We start from the raw sequence: 12161 nt of genomic DNA, 5'->3' as shown, positions 1-12161 counted from the left end.
TTTATCGAAAGAAAAAGAAGTATTAACAGTTCCTGTAAATAGATACTAAAGAAAATACATCTTTTTGCCCAGGTATTTTTTCACAAAAATGCAGGCTTCCCCCTGCCCTGAATTGTTTTAAAGGGGATTTAATGCATCTGTGATTTTGAGTAATAATTTGACTAGAAAATCTGGTTTGTCAGCATAGAAATATTTCAGTTTGTTTGAAATTACAAAACCGAACTGTGGTAACATACTTAACACAAAATAAGTCAGTCATAGCTACAGCAGTCCGGATTTATTGGTGAAATGATTTAATAGAAAAAAGCAGTTTTCACAAAATTGACTTTTGACAAATTTTTCAATTTTCTCTTTGATATAACATTGCAAACCTTTATTGTTCAGACAATCCAATACCAGCCAACAGTTAGCACCCATGGAACTGGTCATGCCTATTCTCCCACTACACATATTCTTTCAGTGAACTACAGTTCTCATGATACAATGAAGGTCCTTGAATTTTACGGTAAAGCAGAGAGATCAAATGACTGTAGCATAACTGTACTTAGTCTTAAGCTAACTCAGGGTAAAGATTCCTGGCTTCGGTTAAGTTAAGCTAGGGGCAAAGCTTGATTTGCCTCTCACACTAACAGTGAGTGAGAAGCTACTGTCATCACATATTCATGAAGTCATTAAGCTAAGACATAAAAAGAGATTTATAACTAAGAATTTGTGTAGTTTGCACTGAAGAACTTACATTTGTTGGTTTTTGGAGGGGAGAGGAGGCAATCGGCCAATATTTAACTGCTCTTCTTACACTGTTTGGACCACAGTGACTTCTACGCTTTCTGGTCTAGCACAGCATAACCTCATTGACAAGTGATCTCACTGGAGGACCGTCTTCCGAGAGAAAGGGCATCACAATATAGGACTTAAATGAAATCAGAACTTCTGAATTTGACAACAGAATATGATTTATTAATCTTTTTTGGCTTTTCCCCCACTATTTTTCATGGCTCATAACTGTAAAAACCTCTTACCTCAGCAACCATTTATCAGAATGAAAGAGAACAAGCTCTTTAGAGCTTGTCTGTAATGCTCTTAATTAGCCATAGCAATCACTGTTGAACAAAATGAGGTTCTTCTTTACTAGTTTCTGAGTAAGACACTTCCCATTTCCAATATGCCGTTTTAAAATCAGTCTAATGATGCACTATTTTGCACAGAATTTCAAAGCTCAAAAGAAAAGGATCACATCTACTGCTTAAGACTTGAGAAGCCACATAATATACTCATTTTAAATAATGTAGCTCTTACGTAGTTTCTACTCACTAAGTATCTTGTTTCAGGTGTCCTTTATTCATACTTCAAATTTTATAGGCTTCATTTACTAATATGAAAGTCCTGATGAGATTCAGCAAAGGAAATGGGAAGGTGGCAGGCTATAAAGCATTTCAGCTTTAGCTGCTGGTAGACACTTAGTGAAACATTACTGAGTGATCAGGTTTATATAACAGATATATTCTAACATTTTATGTCATTCACATTATTCTGGCATCAAGATTAGATGGGGAAATGGATTCTGTACTCAATTGCTGGGCATATGAACAAACAATGGAAATGCCAAAATGACAAATGTCCTCCAATTCATTTTACATACTTTAATTTGCAGAAAACTGCACAAGCTCACATTGGAAATTCCTGCAGGATTAGCCTAAGGAGGGTTGAACAGGATGATTCAAATCCTTCTAAATATTTAGCAACTCGAATATTCTCTGATTATTTTTAATGACGTACCAGAGCTTCTGCTTTCAAAAGGCTGGAAACATGTAGCTGGGAGAAATCATTTGTGTATGACTCTGTCTCCCTTTTATGTACAAAACCTTTTAGCTGAAGGGGTTAACGCTACATGTCATTCTGCTTAAAATATATTCAAAACCAAGAGAAGGGTGAGCTCTCACCTAACAAGGGCAAAAGACATGGGGCAATGCAGGCTTGCTTACCAAGGCCAAAGAGGAACCAGACTTTCCCTCTGTTTTGATTTGCAAAAGCAGATTTATTTTTCTTGCATCTTTCATGTGAAATACAAAAGACAATTGTATCAATGGCAAAATTCCTGCAGAATTTATCGAGGCCAGTTTTTACTTCTGTGTGGTTTTGATTTTGACATGTACTTACAAACTTGAGTGATGCTTCCAGCTTAAGACCTGTCTCATTGAAGACTATAGTTTTATCTAAGTTCCTCACTAAGTTTAAAAATGTGAGACTCTAGCTCTTTGCAGGCATCTTAGTATTTTTCAGTGTTATTTAATGACTTTTTTATGTGTTTACAACAAAATGTGATAAGCATTTGTGATAGGGCAAATAAGCATTTGTGATAAGCAAACTGTGGTAAGCAATTTACTGTGGAAAAAAGCAATACTGTTCTCTTAAAGAGGAAAACATGTAAGATGTTCCTGGTGTAATTCTTATACAAATATACGTTCCTTCACATGAGTACTCTTACAGAAATGAATAGGATTGCTTAAGTGGGTAGGTGCTCATCACCCTGAGTATGGATGGCAAAACCAAAGTCCATATAAGGAATATGAACCAGGCTCAAATACAGCAGGGGTGATTGAAAGTGATTCTTAATTTTGAATTTCTTGGAGAAAGGCCAGACTGTAATTAGATTTTCTGAACATAATTTCCCCAGGGATTTCAATAACTGCAATACAAAAAGCTAATGTGGGTTTCCATACCAAAATTTTATTTGGCCTGATTTGTTTAATAATATCCAAACTGACTGTGTTTAAAATTTGTACTATCCAAATTCTCCCCAGCAAGAACTACAACACTAAGTTTCAGCTAGCTGAAAATTCAGTCTGCAATCCTTTTTACAACCTAAACAAATTTAAACCCCCAAATGCAAAATTTAAAAAAAATCACGCATTGATGCTATCTACTATCTTTTGCTGTATAAAAAAGGCATATGCTTTGTTTCTCAATTTTTAATAGCTTGTGAAACAGTGCTAAATCATATGCCAGGTAATAATAATAAACAGTGATTTATGAGGATACATACAGAGGTTTTTTCATGCTGACATGGCTTTTGTACTTGTATTTTTCTCCTTCTTAACCATGATTTCAGTTCACACCACTGCTCTTGGCTTGTAGTTTTTCTGTTTTTGTAAACCTTGATGTATAGGAGGCCATAATATATCACAGACAGTTTATCTTCTTTTGGGCTCTAATTCTTCATAGAGCTGTCTATTCTTCATGAAAATGTACAATTGATTTAAGTCTTACTCATGTATGCATAAAAAATCATGTATAAGTAATTTTCTTTTCTGTTTTCTCTGTTAAACTACTTTATGATAAACTATTTTACCATAAAAATCTGTAAGGACACTATTTCATCTCTGAAATGTAATTTAGGGGAAGATCTGGATTATTAATATTTAGAATATTTAGAAAGAGGCATTGTGATTTGTAAAGCCATGGGTATCAGTTAGGATTTTAAGTGCAATCACTCCAACACCAAAGTTTCGATCAGAATTTAACCTGGTGGCTGTAAAAACTTTGTGCTGTTTTTGGCATGGCAGCAATTCCCTTTTTCTTTTTATTGTGCAGCGGTGGGGCTTGCCCAATGTCACGTCAGACGGGGAGAAGAGGCAACGCAGAGCGCTGAAAGGCCACTGCTGTGTCAGCTAATGAGACCCCGTGTCACAACCTCTACAGCGGCTGCAGATCATGGATGGCAACTCTGTCAGACCTGCAGCACTCCACTGTAAAATCTGAAGTGAATACTGGTAGTGATGTGCTGCCACTGGTAAAAGCCAACCACCACGCTGTTCCTACTGACAAGATTAATTAGACAACTAAATTACTACTTTTATCTTAGCAGCGCAATCAAGAACTGAAAGAGTGCAAGGAAGTTACAAATGGAGGAAAAGCTGTATAAAGAGAGAAACCAGCCCACCTGACTTCTCGGTATTTTGTGCAACCTGTGTTCCTTTAGCACTATTATCCTGCGTTTTAATGTTTTCAGGTCTTTACATGCAAGGGTTGTCATGGGCAGATGGAGGATGATAAACCCAATACCCATTTATTGAATTGCCTTTTCTCATCTGAAACGTAGTCCTTAAAAAAAAAACAAAAACACAAAATACCCCACCTTCTTACTCTACAGCATATTCATTATCAGATCAACTCACACTACTAATTAAGTTAAATTCGACTGCTAAATAATTCCCAAAGAACCAATTTATCTAAGGTAGTATGAGCACATATTCATTTCTCCTTATACATCACCAGCTGTTATTAATTAAATTCTAGTCACTTCAGACTGCAACTTTGAAATAATTGCCACTATGGAAATACTTCTGCACTGTACTTAACCGTGAGTTCATCTGTTACTTTACTGATATTGACAGTAATCTGAATATAGGTAGACACCACTCTAGTTATTTCATTTTCAAGTTTGCGAGATATTCAGAGGAATGTGTGGAATTTTCAAATTCGTTTCTTGAATGTAAAAAGCTTTGTCATAAATACACATGAAGTGCAGAACTGAGTGTGATGGATTATTCTCTAAAGAAATCGTCTCCTCTCTGAAGGTGTAATATACCTTTTCAAGTTCAGAGGAGATCACAGCGGCAGCAAGTGAATTTTCCCTCTGCAACAGCTCCTCTCAGCTGTCTGCTGTACCAAGGTGAGGGTTGAAGTGATGCTCGCAATCTGCTTCCTTGCTACCCACCTTCCACCTACGTCTATGAAGCATCTGTGGGCTGATGCTTTGACAACCGGTCGGTCTCTGCTGTGCAAAGACTGCCAGGATGAACAGGTATTAGGACAAAAAGGTGTATGTTGCACTCCCTTAAGCTTCTGTAGAGATACATTGCATTTAATTAGTCCTTGCAGCAGAAGTTTCAAAGAGATCTTCATTACAGATAATGAATAATATTCTTGCATGGAAAAGTTTTGCAACCAGAGGGAGACAAAATTGTCTTCTGGATGTATTTCTCAGCCCACTGGTAAAACTGTACTAGTCTCTCCTGAAATCAGCTACGCTTTCTCAAGCTTCAGTCATCATAGTACATGTAAGAGAAATGAAAATCTTAAGTTCTGAAATATTTATTAATCCCATGTTTCAGTGGAAGTGTGAATAAAATCTGCATACTTCCAAAAAGTAAAATTCTTGCATTTTTAATAATACACTTCCAATATATGGCGTCCTGCAAAGCTAGTTGGTATAGTTATTAAACTATTACTTGATATATCAAGTTTTGCTTTCCTTTATTGCAAAGGCCATTTGTAAGAAACAAAAGATTGCAGAGAATGAACAATGTTCCATACATTTATCTCACTTTATGTATATCATAACACATTCACTATCTTTTCACCAAAGGAAAGACCCATCAAGAATGTAAGAAGAGGAACTCTAACATCTCTACAAATAAACTTTTTTTTTTTCATTCTTATTTGGTTTATGAAAAAATATAAGTGATATGATATTTCTAAAGTGATCTACAAGCACAACTTTTTTCACAAACAACTTCTGGAAGGTTATTTTCTTTTTCCCATTACTGTTATTTAACTGTAACACTATAACCATGATTAGAAATTCACTTTGTGAATTTTTTTGTTGTATGGGGGATGATGGGAAACAAATGCTGTACCCTTTAATGAGTCACCCACTGAATTCACAACTCACCTGCTGACTTTAAGTTATGTGATAATTTACAAAACAAAACATTTCATGTCTTTCATCTATATACTGCAGTTCACTTATTTTCATGAAAACATGTACTATGTTTTCTTGCATTGGGTATTCTTGTTTATGAGCAGTTTCTAACCGCCTATCTAAATGTAAATTGCTTATGCAAACGGATTATTAAGAGAGAAGTGAAACGAAATCCTTAAGCCCTTTCCAAGTAATACAAAGGAATATGTTTATGATAAGTTGCTATTTTTTTAAAAGTGAAAATAATACTATTAACTAAGGTCTGCATTTTAAATGTAACAATATTTTCAGTTTCCTAAAAGATACAAATCAATTTCAGCTTAAGAGCAGTGAATCATCATCATTGTCTTCAAGTTATGTTAATTATAGCATTTTAAGTCTTAAGCAAATGGCTTAGAATCTAGACATACGAAAGAAAACTGGAGACAAAAAAAGATGGTATGTATATCAAGAAGGTCTGTAAGTTAGTCAAATCAACAGTTCATATATATGATTCACCAAGCAAATTCACCAAGAACAGCTCTTATTCCTAGAATTATTTTGTTTTAATCTTGCAACTCGTATAGCCATTTTATGTAGATTTAATTGGGCACCCTGAGGTTGCCCAAAGACATACACAATCTTATTGGAAGAAAATACTAAAACAACCTGACATTCATTAGCTACTGAGAAGCTACTTTGAGCCAAATTGTCTATCCAGCTTTATGTGGTGATTCTGGGAATAATTTTCACCATTAGTTTACAAAATGACTAAAAGAAACCTGTTTTATGTAAATTTGGGAATCCTGCTGAGGTTCTTGACAATTGATAAAATGGAATGGAGAGAAAACAACCAGCGCAAATAAAAAGCAATTTGCATGAATTCCGGTCAAATGGAAAGAAGCTAATGGACATGGCATTTACTTATAAGGAACTTGCCTTGTAAACTGTAGATTTCTCCAACGCTGTTCTGCCGGGTGATATGATGCCAATATGCACTACGAGGAAGTGAGATCGACTTGGATAATGTCATTGGTTCAGACAGACTGGTCTGGAGCTAAAAACCAAAGTAAACATAAATGGAAGATCACACATAACCATACTTGATAGATAATCTCAAAACTGTATATTGAACCAATGTTGTTATGAAAATACTATTTCCTGAATTACCACAGGTTTTATACTATCATTTAAACTGTGTTATAAGCATCAGCACTGTAAATGCTCAGGAAAAAGCTGCAAAAGTGTATTTGGATAAATAGGTTCATTAGCACAGGTTAATACTAGGACATAGGAATATGTCCCTATTTTTCTACAGCTGTTCTTGCTGCTGCCAGGATTTTGTTATTTTCTTCTTACGCTTTACGATAACGATGGATTAGCATATGCCTGAAATCTTAAACCCCTCTACAATCACATTTCTTTTTGGTCATTTAACCTGCATATTAGATTGAATACCCAGAAAGATGCTAAGAGAGAATCTGAGACAACCAGCAGAGAATTAGCAATGAAGAAATTAATCCCCTAATCCTCCACTCAAGTGAAGGCATCTCATCACCAAGAGCAGACTACAGCCTCAAGAGCAAATTTTCCCAGTCTGGGGGCTTCACGTAACCGAAACTGTGCATTGCACTGTAAGTGTCCATGTGTACAAGAGCCTCAGCACATAAACCTGACAGGAGGAATATAAACTTTTAATAAAGAGAGCTCTGTCTCCAATGCACTATAGATGTGAGTGCAAGACAAGACTAGGCTACAGAAAAAAAAAATGATGGAGGATTGTGCATACTGACAACCTCTTTGGATATATGTCTATAACTTACGCTTTTTCTGTCTAGAAGAAAAGAGAATGTATCTGCAAAATTTTTGTAGCTCTGGCTTTACAGAATATAAAATGCAATCAGTAATTTGTGGGATCTAACAAATCACAGTGACGCTGTGGGGCATGTGATTTCTTCAGGGGATGTCTGGAAGGATCAGCACTGAAGGATCAATTATGTCTGAAGATTTAGAGTGGAAAACCTCTTCAAGGGTGTGCCTAGAAACCCACATTTGCACACAGTCCAGCTACAGAGCAGAAGGTATTCAAGGTCTGGATCATTTACTGCAGGCTAGTGATTAACTACTAGGGATTCCTCATTCAGAATCATAATGGCAAATTAAAAAAGACATTTTTATCTGTGCAAACTCATGTTATTTTGTAATAAAAAGAAAAACCCTTTAGAGACAGTATCCACAATTTATAATCTATATTTAAATAATCTACAATTTATTCATTTTTGAGTATTAACAGACTGGTGTGCAGCAGATATGTTGCTGCAGATCAGTCTACTGTAATTACTTCCGTTGTTGTTTTCTTGAGAATTGTCATCAAAATTACTCCCTGTCTACAGCTAATGTCTTTTCTGCTCATTTATAGCCAAATATTACATTTCATTTTTCTGTGGTGCACATCATCACTGGAAGCTATTCAATATGAAGTAAAGAGCTTGCAGAAACATTTCCTCCATTAAAAAAAGTTCAAAATCCTTATCATAGGAATTCTATTTTTAAGGAGACTTGAGAATTTAAAATTTATTGATACAGATAATTTCCTTTATTGTGGAGATCAGGGCAATTACAAACCTTCTAAGTTATTTTTCCATGTTAGTATAGCAGGGGTAATAAGGGTAACTTCATTGAGTAAGAAAAATAAATAAAAACACGTAACTTCAATATACAGTTGATTTATTCATAATTTATTCACCCAATAGGTAAATTATAGTCTTGAGGCAACAGGCAAAACTTTTTATTAGTATGCATTCTGAAAAAAATAATTCCAGTAAAGGGAACAACTTTGACTATGGTTCACTATCTCAAAGCTAAATCCATGGACTAAACTGAAGTGGTAAAGGTTATATCATTATTCCTGATCTGAGGTGATTAGTTCCTGCCTGATCTGACCAACATTAATGCAGAAGAACTTTATATGCATACATTAAAGCTTTGAAAGAATCAAAAAGAACCCATTCTCATTATAAATTAAGGTAAGAACTGCTCTAGTGCAGAAGATCGCATTGAGAGCATTCACCGTACTTTGTTTCCTCAGATTCTCTAATTAAAGAACAACTTCTGATATCTCCTTTTGGGCAAGAAGTATCACCATATGCTAAACTGCAATGGGACCAGATGAACTACATTTCTTTGGGGACTCCATATGGAGAAAATGCAATTTCTATTTTATTAAAATATCATCCTTGGAAAAAAAATGCTTTAAAATACTTTGTCCATTTTGTTTTTAATTTGAGACTTAAAATATAAACATAAACATACAGATTGGAAGACCTTGTCACCTTGTATATCATAAAAGGGATGATAATATAATAGCACATTATTTTGTCCATGAAATTATTCTTACTAATTGTTAGATCACCATTAGCTACAATTTTGCTTTTTATCTTTTTTATCAATGTAAAAACCACATTATTGGTCCAATGTAATTGACAATGACAGAATGCTTACTCCTACAAACTGCTGTTTGTAAAAATCTTTCTGTGTTCAAGGAAAATTGGATAATCTGCTGACAGAAACCTACTTTCTCTAGACACCATCTTATATGCTAGCCTGTGGGTGTTTCAGATAAAAAACCTGAAACCAAGGTGAAGAAAACAGGCATATAAATATCCATATAATCAATTGTTCATATACTACTAAATAGCTTTTTGCTATATAAATTATTACAGGTTAAACTAGAATTTCATGTACAGAGATCTACTGTTTCATAATCCCATTTTCCGCAACTGTAAATGAACTTCTGGTAGTTAACAATGTTAAAAAAGAAGAACAAAACAAACAATTTGTAAATCAGGGAAGATGAACCAGAACTGTTTACTTGTTAAATAACTAGTCACTCAGGTCTGAGACTTCTGGTGTTCCAGACCAGTGGAAGAGATCACTCCAGATAAGTTCAGAGACTTTATCCTAGATACTCTTCCCTTTTGACTTCTTACTATGCCTCAGAAAACACCCTTGACTTCTCCTCTACCCTTTTCTGAATCAGCTAAGTCAAACAGAGAACATTTCACTATGGAAAACCAAGTAAATAACCTTTTAATTTTTTTCTTTTCTCAAAACATGCAGACCATTGGTTTCCTACACAGGTTTATTTCTGTCCTTAATTTAACACAAACATAACAATTCAAAAAATATCTTTAAAAGTTATTTCACCTGTCTTCTTAAGCCTATTTACCACTTAAAAAATTAAATCAACAACTCTGAGTATGGATCCCTTCTTATGTAAGAGGCCAATGTTCAGCTGTTGCTTCCAATCTTGGCACATTTTCCTCAGCAGCTGGCAAAACAGCTCAGATGTGTTAGCATCAACGGTACAGAAGGGGCCCACAATGGCAGAGGTAGCACAGACACATAGAAGAAATAAATGCTTTGATCTGGGAATGAATTTGAGGTGATTCTGCCCCTCTACTCCACTGTTACGAGACCCCACCTGGAGTGCTGCGTTCAGCTCTGGGGTCCTCAGCACAGGAAAGACATGGACCTGTTAGAGCAGGTCCAGAGGACGGACACAAAGATGATGAGAAGGATGGAACACCTCTCCTATGAGGAAAGGCTGAGAGAGTTGGGGTTGTTCAGCCTGGAGAAGAGAAGGCTCCAGGGAGACCTGATTGCTGCCTTCCAGTACTTAAAGGGGGCTTATAAGAAAGATGGGGACAAACTTTTTAGCAGGGCCTATTGCAACAGGACAAGGAGTAATGGTTTTAAACTAGAAGAGGGTAGATTCAGACTAGGTACAAGGAAGAAATTTTTTACGATGAGGGTAGTGAAATCCCTGAACAGGTTGCCCAGAGAGGTGGTAGATGCCCCATCCCTGGAAACATTCCAGGCCAGGTTGGACGGGGCTCTGAGCAACCTGAGGTAGTTGAAGATGTCCCTGGTCATTGCCGGGGGGTTGGACTAGATGACCTTTAAAGGTCCCTTCCAACCCAAACCATTCCATGATTTCACTGAGGTTGTTTTTGCAGTCTTGCATCTATGAACTAACCTTAATCTTTGATATCTAGGTATAGAAATATAGAGGAAAGTAAAAGCAGTATACTAAATTAAAAAATGTATAACAAATTAACGTAGCATTAAATAAAACATGCATCTAGAATGATTTTGCTACAAATATTTCTCAAATCTGATGAGAATTGAGGAAATGGAAAACATAATCCAGACTTTTTTGCCCAACTTAAGAGGGAGAAAATGATGATGTAATTAGAACTTGGGTGAAAAGAAAAGTAGAAATGCATACATCGAAACCACCTCAACTCAGGGATATTTTTGGTGGGAATATAAAAAAAAAAAAATCCATCACTGAAGCTTTTTTGTTATCTGACATGAAATACCTAGTAGTTAGGTTTCCTACAGTTTCTTCCAGAATCTTTCTTTGATAAGATACCTTTCAGACAGCAAACGTTACATTTCTTTCCTGTATCCAAATCCAATATCCAAATCCAAAATATCCAAAATATTAAGTCATACGAAGCCTTTGCATTGCCAGCAACAACTTTATTTTTCTTAAAGGACTATTTGATTAAAATAGAAATAATAAAAAAAAAATATTAATGTGTCACTGTAAGTAGCTCCCCATATTTTTCATTATTGTTCTTTCATGAGACAAGGCTTAAGGGCTAAATTTTCTTTTAATTCCCATAGGCCACATCCATTGACTTAAATAAATTTGTTACTCTGATATCAATAATGAATACAATTCCAAGAATGGAGCCTGTTAAATGTATTAGGGTTCTGAGCTTTGATCTGCTTAGCATATTATTCTCATTTTCTTTTTACATTAAAAAAGTCAAAACACTGAAGGTGACAGAAAATACATTTGGCTTTGGGAGAAGAACTGAACAATATACAGGTCATTCCAATTTTTTGGCTGCAATCAAGGCAGTTGTGTTTTTTACAGATATGATCTAGAAATAGGTTACTTTATTACAGATAAAAAAAACCCATCTCATTTCACATTCTCATTAGCGCCTTTAAACAAATAGCAAGAGAACTAGGTCACAGAAGACTAACAAGATTTGTAGTCTAGAAATACAAATTAAATTTCACTATTTAGATTTTTTTCTCTATAACTCTAAAGAAGGTTGCTTTGTGTGTTCCGCCTTGAAGAGGAAGAGGGGTCAAGAAATACATTTCACTTCTTAAGTGTTCATTAGCTGACAGTGGAATAGCACAGACTCATTTCACTGGTATCCACAGTGAAAAATTACTACAGTTTAAGAATCACACTACCTAGAAGGGAGCATCAGCTGAGTTAGAGAACAAGGAGGAGGGAAGAAGGTTTTTTTTTTTAAATGAGTTTTCCGTAATGATCAAGAAAAAGGTGTCATGTTTGCCTTTGTTTGCAAAAGCAGATACTGTTGTCCCATGTTCAACTTGTTGAACAAAAGACCTGTTCTACAAAAAGCAGTTCCCATCCAGTACTGTG

General features: G+C 35.5%; 1 protein-coding gene across 1 annotated transcript in view; it reads right to left on the bottom strand.

The window, feature by feature from the left end:
* The window catches only part of DOK6 (docking protein 6), a 266549-nt gene that overhangs the window by 46112 nt on the left and 208276 nt on the right, over positions 1-12161 (bottom strand). Inside the window, exon 7 of the mRNA XM_030011402.1 lies at positions 6623-6740. Coding sequence (XP_029867262.1) covers positions 6623-6740 — 118 coding nt within the window. The remainder of the gene's footprint in view (positions 1-6622; positions 6741-12161) is intronic.

Source organism: Aquila chrysaetos, chromosome 4 (genome assembly GCF_900496995.4).
Source record: "Aquila chrysaetos chrysaetos chromosome 4, bAquChr1.4, whole genome shotgun sequence".
Taxonomy (NCBI): Eukaryota; Metazoa; Chordata; class Aves; order Accipitriformes; family Accipitridae; genus Aquila; species Aquila chrysaetos.
Note: the sequence above shows the minus strand (reverse complement) of the source record. Positions and strands in the feature narration are given on the sequence as shown.